The following is a 24109-nucleotide window of genomic DNA, read 5'->3' on the forward strand; positions in this document are numbered from 1 at the left end:
TACACAAGTACGTGAATGAACTATAGCATATTTTGTACCATTATATTCACAAGCCTGTACATTAATGAACTATAATATCTGATACCCTGATAGAAACATTTAGGAACTTCTCCTTCGTAATATATTTGTATTCCCTAAGTGAACAAACATTAATAAAAATGTATATTTATTTGAAGAAAAAAAAAAGATAACAATCGACTGTAAGCAATTATGCGTGCGCCACCATTTTCATCAAACAAATAATAATAATAAATTGCAGCTTAAACTACATCAGTAAAAGAACAAAAGAAACAGTATTCTATACAAGCCCTTCTCAACTTTGTACATGTATACTATATAAATGTATAACGAATCCATTTTAAAAAAATTAAAATAAATAAATAAAACAACAGAAGGAAAACTATGTGCATGTAAATTATTTATTCCCCTTGAATGCAACCAAATTTTGCTATCTAACCGTATGAACAAAGGCTAAGGTGACAAATCAAGGGGTATGTTCAATATTTGTCAGATCCTTGTCAAATACTCCTGTGAAGAACACCTTAGGATTTAACCCTTAACAATTCCTTCATTTCCAGCCAGCATCATATACTTATCCTTCCTGGTTAATGTAGTTAACTCAAACCCTAAGGCCTTGCCGATCTCTCGTTGGACCCTGTTTGCCACGTCAATGCTCTTCCCATCGGTCGGTATTTTCTCCAAGAACTCGACCCGGTACTCCGGTGTAGGATTCATCAAGTAATAGAATGGATCCATGAACTTGAATATAGATGTCGATGTACCATAAAACATGCTAACATGTGTGCTCAATGCAACCGGCACAACCCCATCAGTTAACTCAGCAAACAATGGACTGAACCTCAAAAGAAACGGCTCCCGACAGGTGGTCCCCTCAGGACAGACCACCAAATCGCCTCGAGCCAATAAAGTACTCATCCTTCTCCTGTCTTCTTCCTTATCCCTTGTTAGCCTAGCCGTCTGTATCGGAGAAATTATCTCTGATAAACGGCTCAGGCTGTATGTCACTGCTGTCACATGGCGGTGTAACCCTATAGATATGGCGATCGGATCAAGTAGGGTCCGGTGGTTGCAAACGAACAACTGGCCACTGGCTGGGTTTGTACTGGTGTCATACCGTCTAAGTGGGGCTGCAAGGCGGGATCTCGAGCCGGTCAAGGAGCCAAGTGGTATGGAAAGGTTGTATGGTAGGAGACCGAACATGATGGAGCGGAGAACAGAGAGAAAGAAGCCGAGAGGGAGGTAGAGAAACATGGCAAGTGTAGCCATTGGTGTTGGTGTGAAAGCAAGTCGGCCGTCATGAAAGATAAGCGGTTTCGGGTACATGTCTGTCGGCAGCGGTTTCCAGCATTTTTTTTCTGTTTCGGTTGCTGTGTAACAATCCTGGAACAAAGTAGAAATTGAAAATTCCAAGTTTAGTTAATCTTTGTTAATAATCAATAGATCATATATGGTATAACTATTAACATCTGTATGTGCAAAAAGATTGATCAAATATGACATGCATGTTTTAAATAAATTACTAACCAAGAATGGATGATTTTGTTGTTGGCTTTCCATGCCAAAGCTTGATCCAAATGCCATTACATCACCACCAATAGTCTCTAATTTGTTTACCAACTTTTGCTCATCCCAATCCATGGAAACCCCAGTAAAGAATCCACATCTGATACCTAGCTCTATTCCCACCACTTCTTTCACCCCCATGTAGTCTCTCAGGAAGCCATCCACCATGACACGTGGCATTCTCCTGCTAACACATACTACCCCTTTAGCCTCCTTTAAACCCTTTCTCAAAACCTCAAATCCTTCAAGAGCAACATTCTCTAGAAAATACTTAGGCAAAATAGCTCTGCCTAACCTAAAGCCATCCACCTTCATACCACAGAAACAAACCATCACCATAACTCTTATCATTAACTCTTTATTCAAAAAATGAAGAAATGGATATATACATAGTAAGACCAGGCCCCTAAAAAAACCACCTCCTTCTAAAGCCACAAGCATGAAGTAATGGAAGGTTGTGTTGGATTTCAGGAGCCACTCTTCTATGTCTATAACTAAAGTTTTTTCGGAGATGCCATCAAGAGAAGGCAGCGACGGCGGTTGTGGTCGACATTTACATAATTTTGCGCAAAGAACTCGTTTATAGTTTGCTAACATCCGGTGTAGGAAGCGATGGAAGACAAGGAAGGACTTAGAGAAGAAACCTTTTGACGCCATGAATTGATGTAGTAGGAATTTAATTTGAATTCAAGATAGTTTTTTGAAGAATGAGAGAGGAGAAGGCAATTTATAGAAGTACATATATAAGAGGAGTTGGAAGGTAGACTAAGGCAACCGGTTTGACTTGTCAAAATTTTCTTTCTTTTCAAACGGTCAAAGGTGAAGTGCCAAAGCATTTAATTTCCTTATGTGCTAAGTTTGGCATTATAGAGAGTCTCAGTCAGGTCGCTGAGCTACCTAGGAATTTTGGCCACTGGATCTAGATTTGAATTCCCATTTTGCATCTGGGAATAAGATATTGATGATCACATATGTTGTTTTCTTATTAGGACTTTGTGTACTGTGCAGACGACCTAACAAAACCCATGTTTTCATGATGAGTTGTTTATTGAAACGAATAGATAATTAATTACTTTCATTTGGTTTCTAGATTGGTTTAATGGTTTTCCTTATTTTTCTGCGAAGTATCCGTTCAAAACCATGCATGCATGTTAATTTAATGCCTGATAAATACTTACAGTCAGAATTTGTTTTACTTTCTGAAAGAACTTTGTAGAAGCAAGTCTTTTTATAAAGATAACGTCAAAATGCATGTTCAAGTATATATTGAATAGTTCAAATTTATGGGCATCCACATTGTTACAATAAGTAGGCATCATTATCATGATATATGGTCTAGTCTTGTATGGATGTCAAATTTACATTTATTATTCTGCTGTTAGGGTTAGAATTTCCCAACTAGCTACAAGAATATGGGTTGTATGGGTTGCAAATAGCACCCGGGACCCTTGATGTGTGCACTGCTAGTAATGCCTAACAACTATTTCCCAGTTTTCTATCCCCAACATGTACACAGTAGATATTTTGTACCCGTCAAGATAAATTACATAGGAATATGATTTATATAATGGAACTATTCTCAATTTTTATAATGATGGAATATGATTTGTTTTTAGAAAAAAAAAATTACATAAGAATGGTACACTTACTCAGGGGCGGAACTAGAAAATCTCGATAGGCTAGGGAGGCTAAAAATAAAAATGCACAAATTATGGCTAGTGGAAATTGAACTCAGACTCTCCACAATAATAACATAAGTTCTTACCACTAGATTACAAGTAGACATGTTAATTTATGAGGGAGTTTGAACTATATAAAATGTTTCAAAAAAATAAAATTCAATTAAATTTTAGTATATATAACTAAAATTTTAAAATTATAGGGGTGACTTAGCCACATTTTGAATGGCTTGAGATCCGCCCTTGCACTTACGTGTGTGTATATATATAATTAGAAAGAACAGGGAAAGATATTGACCCCATTCGTTGTTACTAGGAACAGTCACACATCAATGTAAATCAATTTACATAGACTTTAAGATTTCCCTTACATTCAAAGAACATGGGGTTCCATAAATAATAAAAAAAAAAGTAATAGTATATTCAAATCAGTATCAATCATATATGCAAACTGCTAATTGAAGAACTAAATAAGTAATAGAATAATTAGCTTGTTATTGGATATTTTTCTTTGTTGAAAAATTAATATTTCTCCTTTGTTACTACTATATTATGATTAACAATTAATTAAATATATTTTAACATTCCTTTGACAGAAGTATACAAATAAATTATCAAAATTCGTATATATAAGATAAATATATAATTGCAGAAAAAGTTTGCAATTTTGTTTTCAGTTGGTGGAGTCCATTAATGAAATTGTCATTTTGAGAAACAAACAATATATCTTTCTTTTTTAATTTATAGCCGACATAAAGAATAGTTATCTAACTTTGTATGAAAGTTGTATACAATATGTATAGAAATAACTTGTAAGATATGTGAACATAAAACTATATAAAATATGTATGTAAATATTGTCGTTTATAAGGTTTCATCTTATGCCCATAGAATCGACAAGTAACGACAAAAAAAAAATACAGGAGATAATTAGAGGATAAGGATTCTGGAGATGGATATAAAATTATGCATCTGCAAATCCCTGTTCTGGTAGATATCAATTCCAGCTCCATTTTTTTATTCGTTCTGTTTTTGTTTTCACCTTCCATCAGATATGGTTCGGAAAGCGCGTGCAATTTCTAACCGATTTTCATTCCATTTCTTTTTATTGGAGGCTCATTTCTTTTTTTCTTTCGGGTAAATAATTTAACAGAGTAGTTTTGGCTTAATGCAGCGCACGGACTATAGAGTCCAAATAGCTCTGCTTATAGTTTGTGTGCTGCATGAAGTCAAAACTGCTCTGTTAAAATATTTAGCCTTTTTTCTTTTTTGCTATGTTTCTTTTTCCATCCATTTTTTCATCTCTTTCTTTTTAGAAGTATATCCTTGAAGCGAAGATTTCAAAATGAAAATGAGCTTAAGAAATTTGAAAATTACAAGATTGACCCTCCAATGTCAATGATTCCAACTTAAATGTTGGTACCTTATTTTTCAGTTCGAAATATGGTACAAAATTTTTCCATTAATGTTTCAATATGTTACTTGTTGGCGAGAAATGGAAAAATAAATATTAAATAAAGCGCGTTAAGGATGAAGGAGTGGGGGCAAGAGTTGGCTTGTCCCGCATGTGAGGGCATGTTCGTAAATAATAAGATTTGTTGAAGTACCGTGTGGATTAATTGTACAATTAAGTAACGGCATAGAGATCTTATGGTGTGGGGCCTTGGCCACAAGACAAGAACTATTATTTTATTTTTTTATTTTTTTTAAAATAGCCTTATGACTTTCATTTATAGCTTAAATAATTTAGGGTGTGCTCTAGTTGGAGGTATGCGAAGGAAAGGGAAGAGAAGAACACTGTGCGGAGGGTAGGTTCACCTCAGTTCGAATTTGACTGGTGATTTCACCTGCTCTAGAAGAGAAGATACGGAGAGAGAACAAAGGTGAATAACTACTGTACGAAGGGGAGCGAAGGTTATTGCTGTGTTGATTTTTGACGAAAATGTTCACCTCTGAATTAGAGTGTAAATTCACTGTTTCGAGGGGAGACTCACCCACGAAGCCCTTCCTTTCCTTTCCATTAATGAGCTTTTACTCTGGTTTTGTGGAGCAGCCTTAGAGAAGTGATATGTTCCTTGGTTGTTTTAATGCACTTCCGGTCTAGGGGAGTACAAAATCGTTCAAATTCGTAACTCGCTCATAACTCGCTCGCTAGATGCGGACTCTATTATAGGGTCTCATCTGCTAGGTGCAGACCCTATTCTGGAGCCTCATCCGCTAGGTGCGGACCCTATCCTGAGGCCTCATCCGCTAAATGCGGCCTCCAATAAATGAGTCTGCATTTGCTAGCATAGCAGGAATTTATTTTTTTAGAAAAGAGAGTTTTTATTTTATTTTTTTTAACAAATAGTACATTTAAAAATTTCGGCCTCTAGTAAATGAGTCTGCATCTGCTAAGTGTGGTTATGGCAGAAATCAAATTTTTTTTTAAAAAGAGAATTTTGATTTTTTTTTTTTTAAATAATACATTTAAAAATTTCGGTTCGGACAAGACATTTGGATGAAGTTAGAGGCGGTTCGACGAACAATTCGATCTGGTGTGTGAATTTTAAAATTATCTGATCAAATCTTTGATACAAATCGAACAAAGTTCTGATCTCCCCGAGTAATTCCTATTTAGATATATCATTTATATCATTTAAGAAATGGGATAGGTGAAAGTGTCTACAAATTAATTGGACACGGTGCGATAGACTCAGACATCTAACGGCCGGTCAAATGAGTCGAGCTCTTAATTAGTCTAGGAATTAGTCTAGGCTTGTCTTCAGTGTTCACAAAAACAAGTCAACTCAACTAGCTAATAAATACAATGTAGAGGTCTATAATGGATTCTATATATAGTCTCACACTGAAAGAATCTCACAACAACCAAGTAGTTATTTTTCGCAAGAGAAAAAGTGTATTTATGACGGCATTCCGTCGCGAAAAGTACCGTGGCGAATAGAAAAAGAATCTTTATGACGGTACTCCGTCGTAAAAAGTCATTTTTTACCCTCGCGAAAAGTATTAGTTTTTTGTAATGGATCTGCTGAGACAGAGAAAATAAATTATTACTTTCATACATAAAAGGACAATTTTGTTACTACTACATTCCAAGATATTATCGAGACGGATAAACTACGAGTACACACAAGACGAGAGTTAGATTTTCAAACTAGAATCCGAATTTCTCATATTACTTGAGGGTGCAATTAGGAAATTCATATTGTTCTTTAATTCTGGCACGAATCTCGAAACGTGCTCTTTATATTTACCAGTGTTGTAAATAACGATATGCGGTTGTCGGACGGACATGATACCGCCAAGCAATCACTACTACAAAAATAGTCATTGTACACTACACATTGTACACGGATTTGACAATTTTATATAAAAACTGTGTAGAAATTGTAATTTTTTTGGTGCCTTGAAATATCTGTGGTATCTCTACACGGATATTTATTAAAGAATCAGTGTAGAAAACCATGAGAGAGCTACACGAACGTTTATTAGAAAATGTACACGGCTTATTGTTTAAATAACAGTGTAAAAAGCCATGAGAGAGCTACACGGATATTTAATTAATTAATTAATCGGCCATAATCGGAAATAATCAGTCGATTAGTCGAAAAAATCCATGACAGTTTGGTCACTGTCAACGACTAATCAGCCGATTAATCGGCCTAAACAAACGTTTTTTACAATACTGATATTTACAATAGGCATGAACTTTTTTTGGTCCAGTTGGAATTAAATCCATACCGTTCTTTTCTAATTGTACTCTTAGATTCTTTAAGGTGATACGGATCCTTCAAGCTATGGGGGTGGTCAAACATGAATAATAATCAATTATAGAAAATTTTCATGTTGAAAATAAATCAATTTTAAACTACACATAATATTTTACTCTAAATTATATTGAAAATTATACATAAGAACAAAAATATTAATAAAAAAGACCAATTAACTCCCATTCGCGATACATGAATCTGCCTCTTGCGCACACATGTTAGAATTGTTTAAGAGTTGTTAATTCAAAATCTTAAACACCCTATGAAAATAACATATAATAAGAAAACAAAAAAAAATATATAAGATATATTCCACCTCTATCCTCTCTTTTTATTTGAAAATCTTGACGGCGGCTGCCAAAGTGCTACCTCTATCCTCTCTCTCTCATTTTTATATTTCTTATAATTTTCGATGCAATTTGTAACCTAAAAAAGATTCTCCAAAAATATACAACGGTCATTAACATATTTGGTTCACTATCTCTTAAAGTGAAATTAACTTACATATTTGGTTCACTATCTCTTAAAGTGAAATTAACTTTGTAATCTCCTGTTATTTTAAAGATCATAATTTTACTTGATATCACCGTGTTTTGCAGAAAGCAAAAAAAGTTTAAATATTTACGAGGTGATATTCTTATAACTCGATTTACTCGTTGTTTATTTCATAGAAATTAATAAATTGTTAATCGTTTCTGCTACATATAAAATATCTATTTTGAAATATCACATCAAAATCCAATCAATATTGTATTGTCAATTAATACAATAATAAATGAAGGAATGGAAGAAAAAGATTTTATACAAGCTTTCTTTCTCCCATTTTTCCAAATATATATATACAAACTTTCGTACATTGTATTTATACATGTTTTTATAGCTTCCATACCCAATATACAGTCCCTATTTGTATCTAGGAATATCTCCTAGTTGGCATGGCCAATATTAAATAACGAGAGATCTTTTGTGGCAATATCCCCAGTAGTCAACCCTATACAGCTGCGGCCTACGGTGGATCCATAGTCACAAGATTAGCGAATTAAACCCGAATAATTTGTTTTTCTAGTGATGCCGAATCAAAAGCTAAATTATTCGGTTGACCGAACTTTGACCGAATTAAATCCGAATAATTCGTGAATTTTTTCCCAAATTTTACGAATTATTCGCGAATTTTTCTTAGAACATTTTTTTTTCTTTGCTCTCTTGTAGGACTGAGACCTCTGGTCCAGATAATTCCGAATAATTCCCGAATTATACTTGAATTATTTCTTAATCACGAATTTTTGACCCCACCGAACCGAACCCGAATAATTCATTTGTCACTATACTATAAATATAATTTAATTAGTCATGATGACTTATGATAAAACAAAAATCATGTAATTTATGAGATAAAATATTATAGAGTTCAATGGATTAAAACAGATGAGCATCATTAAATTATCTAATCTGTTTGCTATAATCAATTGGTGTGAATTTTCTGTTACAGAAAATATAAATATAAACTTTGAAAAGGAATAAAATACAAAGGAGAATTTGACATCTTAGAACGCCTGATTTTGTCACCGTAAATAAACAAAACAAAAAAAAAAATCCTTCTCTCACCTTCCTATTCATATTTCATTTCTTCTTCAACTCATTTTTCAATTACTTGATCCATAGGTTATTAACCGAATTTTTTATAAATATCCAAAATGAATAATAAATTACGGATTCTAACCGGTTTTGTATTTTATTTTCAAAATTATCCAACCCGGTTAGTGGCTAACCGGAAACGAGCTATTCTTTCCGGTAAACGGACACCCGGATCCATTCAAAATACCCGGTTAGCAAATAACCGGAAAGCAAATACCGGTTAATAGTTAACCGGACAGTAAACCCGGACCCGGTTATTTATTAACCGGAAAGGAAGACCGGTTAATGGTTAACCGAACAATAAACCCAGACCCGGTTAATGGATAACCGGAAAGAGAGTGGGGGTCGGGCTGGGGCGTCGACACGTGGCGGCTTGGGGGCTCCGCGTGGCTTGGTGTGGCTTTACTGTAGACGTGTGAATCCGGTTTTATATATGGATTTTGATTGTTTTTGGGTGGGTTTGGCTGCGAGGAAGAGAAGAGAAGAGGATCAGGCAAGGCAGAGAAGAAAAGGGCCAGGCAAGGCAGAGAGAAATACCGGTTGAGCATCAGGTTTTTTTTTTTTATTTATTTATTTCGTATTAAAATAGTTTATAGTATTGATTAGATTGTGATGAAATTTTTGAAATATTATTTAGATTGTTTGGAAATTTATTTGGAAATATTTGAAATATTTGAAATATTTATTTGGAAAATTATTAGAATAGTTATTTGGAATATTATTTGGAAATAACGAAAATAATATTTTAGAACCGTGAATAAGACAAATATACATGTCTGATATGGTAATGCATGCCTTTGTACCGCAAAGTAATATTTGAAATATTGTTCATATTATTAAGAATTTATAATATTATTTAGATTGAGATTATTAGTTCAATAATAATAATTTATATTGTTTTTCGAATAATTTAGAAAATTTCAAAACGGTATAGATTATTATCAAAATAATTTTGATAATTTGGAATTGGTACAAATTAGTTTAGAAAGTTCCAAAAAGGTTTAGAAAATTGTAAAATAGTATATAATAATTTAGAGTAATTTGTAAAATTGAAAAATGGTTCAGATTCCGATGCATGTCTATGTACCATGAAGTGAAATTGAAAAAATATTTAGAGTAATTTGTAAAATTCCAAAATGGTTTAGAGTAATTTGTAAAATTCTAAAATTGTGAAAAATGATTTAGAAAGTTTCAAAATAGTGTAGAATATTTTAGAAATAATTAAAATGATGCCAGAATAATTTAGAAAGTTTCAAAATGGTTTAGAGTAATTTGTAAAATTCTAAAATGTTAAAAAATAATTTAGGAAGTTCTAAAATAGTGTAGAATAATTTAGAAAATTTTAAGATGGTGCCTGAATAATTTAGAAAGTTCTAAAATAGTGTATGAATTGCAGGTGAATCAGGATCAAGGTGGACACAATCTGTCTTGGGAGGATTATCAGAGGCAGGGAATAGGCACAGGCACCATAGAAGATTTGCTGGATGTGCAGGAGCAGGAGGAACTCGAGATTGCACGACGAGTATCTATGGAGACTATGCGGCGTGAGCATCCGAGGACTAGTTGGTTATTTGAAGGGCTACCTATAGATACTGGTGACGCAGGGGCATCCACATCCCATTCACGTCCACCTATAGATACTGATGACGCAGGGGCATCCACATCCCATCCACGTCCATCTGATGGTAGTGCAGGCGAGGGAAGTCCAGAAGAACAACTGGGATGGGGTCGTAGGCGCCGCCGTGCGACCTGGCGCTTCACGTATGCAGATTATCCCGGCCACATGCCCGGCCTTTGATCTATTTTCTTATCTTTTATCTATGTCTGTATAATTCATCTATTTTAGTTATACTGCCCGTTAGATTTGGAACTAGTTGTTCAGTTTTAATTATTTTCATTTTCTTCTGTCTTTTAATTGGTATTCGAAACCGTTATCTGTAACTTAACAATTTCATCGAAACCGTCTCCTCTAAACTAAAATAATTCTCAACACGTACAAATAAAATAGTTCTTAGCACATACAAATAAGATAGTTCAACTTGTACAACATAATTTCCAAAAACAAACTAAACTTAATTTGACAACCTACTTACTAACAATGCTAGCCAGTCTTTTTTATCACTCCCAGACGACGTGCTAGCCACACATTTTTATCTACAAAATCATCATCAGATATTTCAAAATAGTTGTTTTTCTTTTCCTCGGTCTTTTCTTTTCCTCGGTCTTGACAGTTGTTTCTCTTTTCCTCGGTCTTTTCTCATTGTTATTGTCCATCTTTATCGTCTACAATTTAAAAATCAGCAAATTAAAATAGTTCTCAACACATACAGAATAAAATAGTTCTCAACACATACAAATAAAATAACACACAAGTTAATTTCTACGACGCAAACTGAAATGTTGTCCGAGGGTGCGCCAAACAGTTGTACTTGTTCTTGCTGGTTGCTCTGCCACTGCTTGCGCCTGTCTTGTTGCCTCCTCTACATGTAGTGTAGAGCATGTATTAAATTGTGAATTTAGTTAAAAAATGTACTTACAGGCATTGATCGGTTATACCTGCAGCATTCCGATCAATTGTCTCACGATGAGGCTGGTGTCCGAGTCTCCGACCACGCATTATGTCCATTTCCATCGGTATGCGGTCGTGCCGTCTCCGTCCTTTCTTGATCAGATTCGAATCAGGTATAATTTTTGGGTCATTATATGCAGGCCATTCACATTGGTTGCCTTTCGGTTCCCAGTGTCCACTCCATGTTTGTACAACTATAGACATACGGTACAAGGGGTTGACGTATAAATTTACATCATATCTCATTTCGCGGACAACCGCCATGAAATGAGAACATGGTATGCCGATCAATTGAGGCTTCTGACATTCACATTCAACCTTGTTGTTGTCCTTAACAACAACCCTATACCCGAAATCCCTACGAATATACTCAAGTCTCGGCTGATTACGCCTTGCTGGAATTTTTTCACCCTTAACTAGGACCTCAAAAAGTCTATGACCGGTACGATAAGGAATCACAGTCATGTCCCTTCCCTTCTCGATACGCTTTTGCAATAACTTAGTTACACGGTCGGACCACACCTGACCATGCTGACATGACATTTGAGATTTGTTCCATCATTCAAAAAACCATTTATTCAATTTATAGAACATATCCTCCACGACCGCTGCAACCGGTAATCGCAGACTAATTTTGAACACGGCGTTCAGTGACTCTGACCCATTTGTTGTCATTATCCCCCATCGGTGACCTCCGTCCTCTGCTTGATACAACTTCTCTGGACATGGAAGCTCATCTTCATCATTAGAGTTTCTCTTACCCACCTTGTTAAGGTAATCGATAGCTTCTGGACAACCAATTTCAAAGTCTTGTAACATCTCCTGCAACCTTCTAGGTTTGCATTTGTTCACTCCAGCTATGAACCTATCGCTAACCTGAAGAGGTTTTCAGCAACATGTTGAGAACAATACCAATGCACCCACGTGCTTGAAGAGGTTTTCAGCAACATGTTGAGAACAATACCAATGCACACATTGGTCGATCGACTCATCCCATCCGAGATGTGGATCCTGGAACACGGCTTTGATCCCCAAATGTCTATCCGATATGACACAAAAGAATCGATTATCTCCAATCACTTCCAATCTTAACCATCTCATAAAAAAACCCCAGTTGTCAGCACTTTCTTTCTCCACAATTGCAAAAGCCAACGGAAGCAATTGGTTTTCGGCATCGTACATACATGCCATTAGCAGCCTACCTTGGTACCGTCCCGACATGAAACATGCATCGATACTAATCACTGGTCTGAGGAACGGTATCGCTGCAATACACGCTCCAAATGCCCATGCCGCTCTGTGGAAGTGCCTATCAGTTTCTTTGTCAATCGGGGTCGACATCACACAATACTTAGTTCCTGGATTCGTTCTTTTGATGGCTTCCAATAGTGGAATAAGCAAGTTGTACGAGTTCTCCCAACTCCCAAATAGATTTGCAATAGCAAGCTCACGGCCTCTCCATAATTTGTTGTACTTGGGGGTTACCTTATTATATTTCTGTATGACGATATCTCGGATATGATTTATAGAAGAGCACACATCCCTTCTAATGGTCTTATCAATCGCAAGGGCAACCATCTCTGCTGTAAGCTGACGATGATCAGTACGTGTTGCCGATACTGTGCACGTGTGAGGATATGCTTGTTTCGTAATAATCCAAGATTCTGAAAGACCATTCTGCTTCGCGCATACCTTAAATTTACAAAATTTACAAAATTTATCTCTACACACCACCTCGTAACGTCTAGGTTCACTTCTAAGGACCTCGCACTCACAATTCTTATCGAGATAGAACTCATTGATTGCTATCCTTAGAGCCGTTTTCGACTCATAAACTACACCCTTAGCCAATGGATTATCGAATGTTTTTTTTGAGCTGCCGAAAAAATTGACATCCGCAGGCCGAAAACCGAATATGTCATCGAAACTGTCAACCGGATGTGTCATATTTTCCCGACCAGTTATCGGATACTGTGATTGACGGGATTGTATTTGACGGGACTGTGGTTGTGACTGGTTGGGCTGTCCGATATCATCATCATAACCCGACGACTCACCGGAGAGCATCTCATCTCCACTCGCCAAACTATCAGAATCAATTGCATCCACAGGGACATTCGAATAATCACGTACCTTCCTACAGACCCGACTGGTACTGGGTCGGGATGTGCTTGGTAGATCCACAGAGTTTCGACTGGTACTGTGTCGGGGTCTAACTGGTAGATCCACAGAGTTGCTACCGATACTGGGTCGGGATCTCATTGGTATATCCACAGAGTGTCGATCGGTACTAGGTCGGAATCTAACTGGTATTGGGTCGGGATCCACAGGATTCCGACTGGTACTGGGTCGGGATCGAGGTTCAGGAATCTGATTGGTGTAGTTTGGTTCCAATTCTACATATAACTCCAGAATCGGTAACATTTGTGAAAACGACGACACAATTCCTAAAATCATTTCGAACGATTGTTGGTTTATTACAGGTATTAACTGATGGTCACATCCCCCATCGATAGACATATTAAACCTGGCTTGGATTTCCAGATTTGCTTGACTAACATTATACCCAACCAATTTATAAATCTCATTCCGAAGATAATCAAAGTTGTGGTTCACGGTTAGCGGTAATGAGTATTTAGCTCGGGTACTGTAAAATACCCCATCATCATTGTATTGGATTTCTCCTCCAATATAAATCTTCACACAAATAGTTCTATCCATTTTTAGTTTCAATTGGTCTAGCAATTCAAAAAATAACAACATATAAGTAATTAAAAATTGTCCGGACCTATGAAAATTATTCTATATTATTTTACAATTTTCTAAATTATTCTAGCCCATTTTGAATATTCCTAACTTATTCTGCCCAATTTTGCAATATCCTTAACTATTTTCGAATTTTATAAAATATTCTAAACCATTTTAGAATGTTCGAAAAAATTCTAAATTATTTGGACAATATCTTTAACCATTTGAAATAAACTAATTAATTATATTATAAATTATAATTAAAATTAAAAAAAAAACTATTTTTAGTCTGAACAATATATGTACCGAAATTTTTATAAATATCCAAATTAATTAATAAATTACGGATTATAACTTTTTTAGTACAAATAACAACAAAAATAATTACAAATTAATTCTAAAAATAAATTCTAAAAATAAATTCTAAACATTCCAAAAAAATAAATTCTAAACAATATTCCAAAATAATATTCCGAATAATTCTAAATAATCTAAACAATATTTCAAATAATTCTAAACAATCTAAATAATATTTCTAAAATTTCTAAACAATCTAATAAAAAATTTAAACTATTCTAATAAATATTCTAAACTAATTTAATATTTTCTTTCAAAAAAAAAAAACCTGATCCGAGTCTTTCTTTTCTTCTCTTCTCTGCTCCCGAGTCTTTCTTTTCTTCTCTGTTTCTCGGTTTTCAGCTTCACTCTGAGCGTCAAACCAGCTTAAATAAACTTAGCCCCCCTCTTTCCGGTTATCTATTAACCGTGATATGCCAAACCAGCTTAAATAACTTAGCCCCCCTCTTTCCGGTTATCTGTTAACCGTGATATTTCTTTTCCGGTTAACGGTTAACCATACCAAAATCCGGTTAACCAATAACCGGTTCCATTACACTTTTTCGGTTATTGGTTAACCGGTTTAATTTCATCAATCCGGTCAGCCGAAACCCGGAAAGAAAATTTAATACCGGTTATCCAACAACCGGTTTGGATATTTTATGAGATTTTTCAAAAAACGGGGTAAATTCGTTAATTTATTATTTAATTTGGATATTTATAAAAAAATCGGGTTATTAAATATCAAGCATCCTTATTAATTAAAAGTACGCAGCCGATGAACTAATTAAAAAGTTTTTTTTTTAATGAATAATTAAAAAAATTATCAAACAAAATTTAAATTTTCTCATGGTTGAGTTTCAACAAGTTTTGATGAATAATTAAGTTAAACTTAATACACTATTTGAAATGGAGAATACATATATAATTTTTTAATTTTATTTTAAATAATATAATTTTAGATCTAAAATGAATGCATTAATAAAAGTAAAATTACGTGTACCCTACAACGCAACATCGTATTGTCTGGTGACAGATCCACGTGTACGCAGAGGAGGGCATCTTCTCCAAATAAAATAAATATGTGCTTAAATTTTGAAGTAATTGAGGAGTTATGCTTGTTTGAACAAAATATTTTGTAGAGTAACAGGGTGATTTAAAGTTTATCAATTCTTTTTTTGAATTTAACTTTATAATTTATCAAATTGGTTTCAAACTATGAATCCAAACGGTTAAGACTCATCTACTTTCTGAGTGATGCGTCTACATACAAAAAAATTATATTTTAGAATTAATTTTGTATAGAGTCAAGTGATCAAAAGGTATCAAAAAATAAATGCATTAAAATTAGTTTATAAATATTTCAATTTTGACTGTTTGATTTTATATCAAATTAATTCGAAAGTTTAAAATTTTCACATATAAATATATCACTTGTAAGTTAGATAGATTTCAATAATTCAGTAAATCTGATAAGTTGAGTTCATAAAGAAACTTAGTGAACATAAGAACACGTGTAGAAAAACATTAAGTCATATCCCCCGTATAATCACTCCTAAACTCTCAGAAAATTTTCATACTCTTTGAAGGAGTCAACTCCACTGCTCTCCAAATAGGAGAGCAGGACAGACTCTATTATTCTAAATCCGACCGTACATATGTATTGAGATTCGTGCACAAAAAAAATCAACAGTTAGATTTTGAATAACAGAGTCCTGTTCTCCTATTTGAAGAGCAGCAGAGTGGCATTACTCTTTGAAAAGCACATCTTACCTATGATATTAAATGCATGGTTTCTTGTTTGAGTTAAGACATCATAATTTTTTAAACACGTTTTTCAAATCCCTTAAAATACACATTGACTGGATTATTTCTCAAAGCACACTTAAATATTATATTAAAGTATATTTGTAATTGAGTCGGAGTACACTGACTTATTCAGTTTTTTTTAACTAGATTAAAGGGTACATTTCGCCGTAGGTCACTAAACTTTGCTATTTGTTGCGAATTTGTCACTCAAATCTAATTTGTCCATTTTTTAGTCACTCAACCTTGTTATTTGTCACAATTAAGTCCCTCTATACTTTTTCATCCAAAATACTAACGGAATATACTCATTCCGTTAGTATTTTGGATGGAATATACTCATTATGTTAATATTTTGGATGGAATGGGTATATTCCGTTAATATTTTCGACGGAATGGAAATATTCCGTTAAGATTTTGGATGGAAAAGTATAGAGTGACTTGATTGGGACAAATAACAAAGTTGAATGACTAAAAAGAGACAAATCAAACTTGAGTAACCAATTCGTGACAAATAACAAAGTTTAGTGACCTCTAGCGAAATTTACCCAAGATTAAAAATAAACAGAGGCTCTTATTATTTTGTGCCCTGTTTCATGTTCCGCCTTGGCTTCTGGAGTATCACTTTTATGTGAATTTATATCACCTAAAATAATTAAATTTTGAGTTTAAATCCATACCGTTAGATCTATTTTGGCACGGATATTAAAGGGAACTTTTTGCATTCTATCTCAAACAGAATTGATCCAGATTACAATCGAACGGTCCGGATCTCAGTTTAAAATTTGAGTTACCTCAGATGATAGGACTCCCTTCATGTAGCAGTCATTGTATTCAGTTGGCTAAAAAAATGGTAGATACAGAAAACAGAGCATTGGTTGAAGTCTGCTTCTTAAATTTAAAATGTTAATTTCAAAATTTAACCTTTAAATTTAAATATAGCCTCTCCATGACAGCGATTTTCAATAAATCCAAGGCGTTGCATGGAGGGGCTCTATGCTATACATAGCATGCTAGCATATTCCTATATATATATATATATATATATATATATATATAATTTTATAAATGTTTTTAAATTTAAATTTAAAAAATCTAACATACTTTGTCCTCCAAGGCATGATTTTTTTTTAAATAGAATCAAATTTAAAGATTTCAACGAAACAAGCACACTGGATTTCGTTTTTATGAAAAACAAGCACCTGTGAATCCGTGGAGACAGTTTACAATGCAGACAGTAAATATAGTGTAGCAGGTGAAGCTGTTTTTTATAAAAATCAAATTTAACGTGCTTGTTTCGTTGAAATATTTAAATTTAATGCTATTAAAAAAAATCCGATGGCATCATCATCATCCCCTCCCAACATATATTTTAATTTGAAAGTAATTTGAGAGTTATGCTTCATTGCACAAAATATTTTGCAAAATATACCTTTAAAACTATACTTATATACATGCAAAATTATAACAATTATGAAAATAAGTCATATCCTAAATTTTTGCCCCCAAGCTTCATAGCCAGAGCTCTCGTAGAATCACCCCTTAAAAACTCTCAACATTTTAATGCACTAGTGTCAATGCATATATATCTCAGACATATTTTAATGAGTGAGTCTATGTTACTATGCATATTACGGGTTGTTACTGTGCTACGTCTCTATATTCGAGTTTTCAAATCCTAACGGTTGATCCGAACCGTTCATCTTGTTCTCCATATTAATATGTGTTTGGAGACCAAATTTTACATTTTTTTGAATTTTTTTTACTATTTTTTTAGATATTTAGAAAATCACTTGATCTGAAAATTTTGGACCATCCAAAAACAGTGATTTTCAATAAATCTAAAAAAATAGTAAAAAATTTTCAAAAAATGTAAAATTTGGTCTCCAGACACATATTAATATGGAGAACAAGATAAACGGTTTGGATCGACCGTTAGAATTTGAAAACTCGAATATAGAACCGTAGCACAGTGCCAAATCGTAATATGCATAGTACCATAGACTCACTCTATTTTAATTTTTCAAACTTCTTAAAATACACACTTGGTTTTAATTTTTTTTTAATAAAAGTTAAAGGTCAAATTAAGTAACTTTTCACTAGACCAAAGATTATTCACAAATGCACAATTGATTACTACTCAATGTACGCTAGAATATTATATCAATACCCTAAGCGTTGAGGCACATATTCAGTTTTTCATTCAAAACTTGATTAAAAATAATTTGGAGCTGTTTAAAAGATGATAATTGAAGATCATTTTAATATATTTTTCTCCCCGTTTCCCGCTCCGTTCTGTGAATTCGAATCCTTCCCGGTACCGTAATAGAGAATCTTTTAGAATTATTGGATCTGGACCGTTCTTTTTAATTTGGCACGAATCACAAAGCTCAATAATACTGCCCCTGCGCTAGCTCGAATCTCAAAGCAGCTGAGAGTTAATCTCAAACCGTAAAGTGAAGGGAATACTTGTCCTCCAGTATAGTTGTATTCAATCGACAAAAAAAGAAAGAATCGGTAGGTACAGAAAACAGAGCATTGGTTTGGAGTAGGGGTGTCAATGACACCCGTTTACCCGTTTACCCTACCCGTATCGTATTCGATAAGACGGGTATGGGTAAAGTTTTTTTTTCGTTAGTTTATTGGGTATGGGTATGGGTAAAGATTTTTTTTCGTTAGATAAACGGGTATGGGTACGGGTAAAGGTTATTTCGTACCCGTTGGGTAATGGATAATTATATGAAATATATTATATATAAATATATCAATATGATATCCAATTTATTTATTTTTCTTCTTTTCATATTGTTGTATGCCTGTATCAATGCTAGAGACATATATATCAACGAATTCATTTCCTTGTTTTCTTCCTTATTCATCGTTATTGCATTTTTCTCAATTCTACAAATGTAAATATTCCATGTTTCAAAGAAAATATATCCTCACCTTATTTTCTGGCAATAATGTATTGTTTGGTCTAAATAAGTAATCCATTAATGTCAGCTCAGGTGTTAGCATCTAAATTTTGCATTACATGTCAGCTTTTTCAAGGTTATACTATGAATATATATATTTAATAATTGAATGAGATGGAATGAAATGTTAGAATAAAGAATGTAACAAATGACAAAATTGACCATATGCTGTCCGAACCATTATATTGGTATTTTCGTTATTCGCCCACTACCGTTTCGTTACCCGTTAATCATAACGGGTATGGGTAGGGTAGGGTAAGACAAATTCTTAACGGGTATGGGTAGGGTATGGGTAAGGTCAATTCTTAGTGGGTATGGGTATGAAAATGGTTCCACCCTCCCCGTATCGTACCCATTGACACCCCTAGTTTGGAGTCTGTCTATAACGAAAGCATTACAAAGAGAAGCAATTGCTGATGCAATTCATTGGAGAATACTGACAAATGAAAACGAAGCTCGATCTATACCGTCAGATTTCAAATGGACAGTTCAGATTCAGCCGAGAAATTTCTACAACTAGTGGTGCACGCGCAAATAATGCCAAATTGATACTTGTTCTTTGCAACTAAAAGCGTTCCTTTTGTGGTTAGTATATATATATGGTGAAAAAGAAAATATTGCGTAATCAAAAATGCTTTATTTTTATGTTTAATTATTATCCGTCTTTATTTTAATGGCACGAAAAAATATTTTTCTTGTAGAGGTTACAAGATTTAAATCCGGCTAAAATTTTATTCATGAATATATAGAATTGAAAGCTTTGTTCCACCTCTTTATAGAGTTATTATGTACGAGATTTTGAAAACCATAAATAAAAAACAATATTTTATCAAACCAACTTGATTGCTTTGGTTTTTACAGAAACTATAAGAACCGAAATGCCATGCATTTTTCGGTCCAAACTTCTTCTTTTTTGAATCAAAATGATATTTCGGTTCGAGCCATTTTCACAGATTTTGATAAAAAAAAATGATAGTTAAACTTGTGAAATTAAACACCTCTTACTTTTACAGCGAGCTTGAGATTCAATTAAGTATAATTTTAAAAAGTAAAAAAATAAATAAGATTTTATATACTGAAGAAATATTAGAATGTCTCGACCAGCATGTCCCGATACAAATATTCAGACTAGTAGTACATGTTTTATACTCAGAATATAAATTGTTTATAGTAAGAGTTGAATATTTCTATGGTAATATTTTAAAGTATTTATATTAATAACTGTTTAAAAAATACCCCCCCCCCCCCCCCCCCCCTCTTCATTTTTTTTTTAAATGAAATACGAGTCTATGAATTTATGTGTTGAATTGTTAATTGACTTAATTCTCTTAAAGATATTTATATTTTATCTTCATTAAGTTTAAAAAATGTATCCCACTATTGACAACTATTGTTAAATTCATACGGTGTAGTTCTTGAGTTGTATATTTATTGGTTCTTTTTATTTATTTTTTAGAAGACATTGAGGATCAAGTAGGGGACATAGGAAAAAGGGTGCTAAACACCACATATAACTTGAAATTTTACATTTTTTTATCCTCTAAATTTTTCATTTTTGTAAAAAAAAAAAAAAAAAAAAAAAAATTACTAGTACCCCTCTTATAAAATGAATCACATAATACTTATTCATTCAGCTTTCTCAATCTCAAATTTCTGATTCCGTTCCTAAATCGAGCTATATATTCAACTATCTAATATTTACAGGATATTTTTCATTCAAATTTCGAACATGTAATGTCTCACACAGCAGACAAAGCTTTTTGCCACTCCAACCCATGCTTACACTGTCTCTTTTAATTCTTTCTCTCACCTCTCTCATGCTAAATAAGTAATTAGTGTAATTGCTGTTCATACATGTGCAACTGAATGTTTGGTTCTATCATAAAAGGTATAAATTACATGTGCAAGTGCAATGCATGGTTTTAATGTACATCTTGTTTCAAGCAAAACGGTATGTATGCTGAATGGGCAAGCATGGATGTATGGGTCAACCAACCAAATATCATGCAACTAAACAAACAATTGGTTTCAGATATCTTTACATTACTTTCTCAATATATAAAGCTGGACTATATATATATATATATATATATATATATATATATATATATTTAGATATATGGTTCTTGCCTACACTAACAAGAAATTCAATATTTACTATTCAGTCAACAAAGATAACATGCATCTAGCGTCATCAAAGTTTTACAAGTAGAACTAAAAGTTATTGAGAATAGAAAACTCATTCTAAATTTATAAAATATCTATTTTATTCTTCTACACCCCACTGAATTCAAATTTGAATCTAAAGGGTTCCTCTATGTACTGTCTGATTCGCATGCATCGCAATAAAATTATTGTGTGTTCGTTTCAAGATTCGTGCTAATCTAGCGCACACGGATCTCAAAGCAATTTTGATCTGCATGCATCGCATTAAGATCTGTGCATGTTACTTCAATATTCGTGTGTGTTTGCTTCAACATCCATGCTGATCTAGCATGCACGGATCTTAAAGCAATTCGGATTGTAGAGGAACCTTCAAAGGAGTTATATGAGTGTTTTATGCTTTTTAATGAAAGGGCAAAATAGATATTTTATAAATTTAGAATGTGTTTTAATATAAAAGACAATAAAATGAATAAATATGTGAGTTTTTGATGTTTAGAGGGTGAAATATGTAAATTTTGAAATTTTGAGGGGGAAATACATAATTTTGAAGTTTTTGAGGGGCATACGTGAAGAAAAGTATGGGAAAAATATTTTATATGCTTCGTTGAACATGCATTTTTGTGTACATGGATCCAGATACTTAAATAACAAATTTCAATTTTTTTCACCTAAAAGAACAATTAGAACTTCAAATTTTAAACAACTACAGAATTTAATAATATGCTTTTTATTTTTTTCTCAAATAAAAAAATAGATCAAAATTTCCAACTTTAAATGTCAATAAAGGATTCTTTTCGGACAAGCAAAATATTTAGTACTAAATAATCGGACATTTTTTACAATACATGATTTGAATTTTGAAATATGCATGGGTTGTAATCTTTTACCCAAATATGCAAATAAATTATAGGTCTTTCGTGCAAGCTGAAGCAGCCTGAGATAATTTTTAATAAAAATTATTTGTTAGTTTTTCAATTAAATTACATGCTTTTGAAAGGGATAAAATAAGAACAAGATAGAATAATTTGTGGGTTAAGCTCCTTTTATGGATTGGTTGGTGAACAAAAATGTGCCTTCTTTCCTTAGAAACCGGTATTAGAGTTTCTCTCCATATTCTGTTCAAAAAGACTCTCCATTTTTTGGAAAAAAATATGTTGCCCGTTAATACTTATTGAAGTTTGAGTTATGTACTTGAAATGATTAATTCAAGTTATATATTAACCATTATTTTATTTTTATTTTTTTTAAAAGAGTGACAAAAGGCCATTGAGTTCTATTCAATAATTCAAACCATTGTAGTGTCTGGTGATAATTAATATAAACAAATTAACAATTATTATAACTTGTTTTGTAGAATATAAGATAATTTAACACTGCTAAAGATTATATTAGCATTAATTCTCCTTTAAAACATATAGGTTTTTTAAAGAAATAAAAGATTCTTGATTCTTCAAAAATGTTGCAGAATTCTACTTAATACAAGACTTTCCAACTTAAATCTATGTGATGAATTCTTAAGTAGAACTCTGTTAAAGAATTTATTTGATATACTAATGGTTTCTACAAGATATGAATACATTTTGCTCATTTATATGTATAATTAAGTTTACATCAAAGTAGCTATATTGGTTCATTGATAGAAAGTTAGAAACCAATAAGAAATAAACTAAAAGAAGAAATGGAGATCTTCTCCAGTTCTTTTAAATGGACAGGAACGTAACTAATCCGTCGTTACAAGGTAACAAAGGTTAGTCTTATTATATATACAACGTGGATAGCTTGTCAGCCTGAAAATCCTTTGGTCTAAGTTAAGTATATAATATCATTTTTAATCTCTCAGAAGCTTTGCTTGAGCAAGGAATTCAGCTAGGGATATATTTTCAAGCTTATAGGAGTTATTCAACTAATTGTGTATTAGAAGAGTAGAACTAAGGTGTTCTTAAGTTCACCAAGTTCTTTGATGAACTCAAGTCTAAAACCCGTCAAATCGGATTTAAATGACAAATCCAAACCGTTGAAACCCGCCTATCTTACGAGTGATGCGTCTACATGTTAAAATTTTAAACATTCGAATTAATTTAGTATAAAGTCAACTAATCAAAATGAGAAGGTTAATAAATTAGTTTTATTGCATTCACTTTTTAAACTTTTTTGACTGCTTGACCTTATACTAAATTAATTCGAATGTTTAAAATTCTCAAATGTCGATGCATCACTCGTAAGATAGATGGATTTCAACGGTTCGGATTCGTCATTTGAAGTTGATTTGACGGGTTTTACACTTGAGTTCACCAAAGAACTTGGTGAACTTAAGAACACCCTAGTTCTACTCGTATTAGAATACCATATTATATTAATATGGATCCAAAAATTAAAACATGATGTTAGATTGTTAGTAAGAGAAACCCATAACAAGAAAAAGAAAAAAAAATATTGCTTCATTAGTGGTGTCTCCAAAGATACTTTTTTTTCTTTTTGTACTAAACGAAAGGCATTGCTTCATTAGTGGTGTCTCCAAAGATACTTTTTTTTCTTTTTGTACTAAACGAAAGGCAAATTTGCTTCTACTGTGTTTGTCATAAAAATATAATAGAAAGATAAACTAGTAAGAAAATGCTTATTAGGTATAAGCAACTTAATAATCCTTAATGAGTTCAAGTGCCTTTAAAAATCACTAGTGATGGTCAATTTTAATAAAATATTTTGCATATCTAACCAACATGTAATGTCAATCAAAATCTCCTTTATTCAAATTGACCTTTCCTTTTAATTTCCCTATGCACCACTAGGTCAAGAAAATAACAAAATTAGCTGAGCTATCTTACCATGTATGAAGTAAAA

At 33.1% G+C, this 24109-nt stretch overlaps 1 protein-coding gene across 1 annotated transcript; it reads right to left on the bottom strand.

Annotated features, from left to right (window-relative positions):
* Positions 1-342: 342 nt before the first annotated feature.
* LOC144544602 (putative glycerol-3-phosphate acyltransferase 3) lies at positions 343-2286 on the bottom strand. Its single transcript, XM_078293142.1, has 2 exons — positions 1546-2286; positions 343-1401 (listed from the first exon to the last, which is right to left on the bottom strand). The coding sequence occupies exons 1-2, from the start codon at positions 2239-2241 to the stop codon at positions 550-552; spliced, it is 1548 nt and encodes a 515-aa protein (XP_078149268.1). The 5' UTR covers positions 2242-2286; the 3' UTR covers positions 343-549.
* Positions 2287-24109: the final 21823 nt, after the last annotated feature.

The sequence above is a fragment of the Carex rostrata genome, chromosome 26 (genome assembly GCF_964058835.1).
Source record: "Carex rostrata chromosome 26, lpCarRost1.2, whole genome shotgun sequence".
In the NCBI taxonomy this organism is placed as follows: Eukaryota; Viridiplantae; Streptophyta; class Magnoliopsida; order Poales; family Cyperaceae; genus Carex; species Carex rostrata.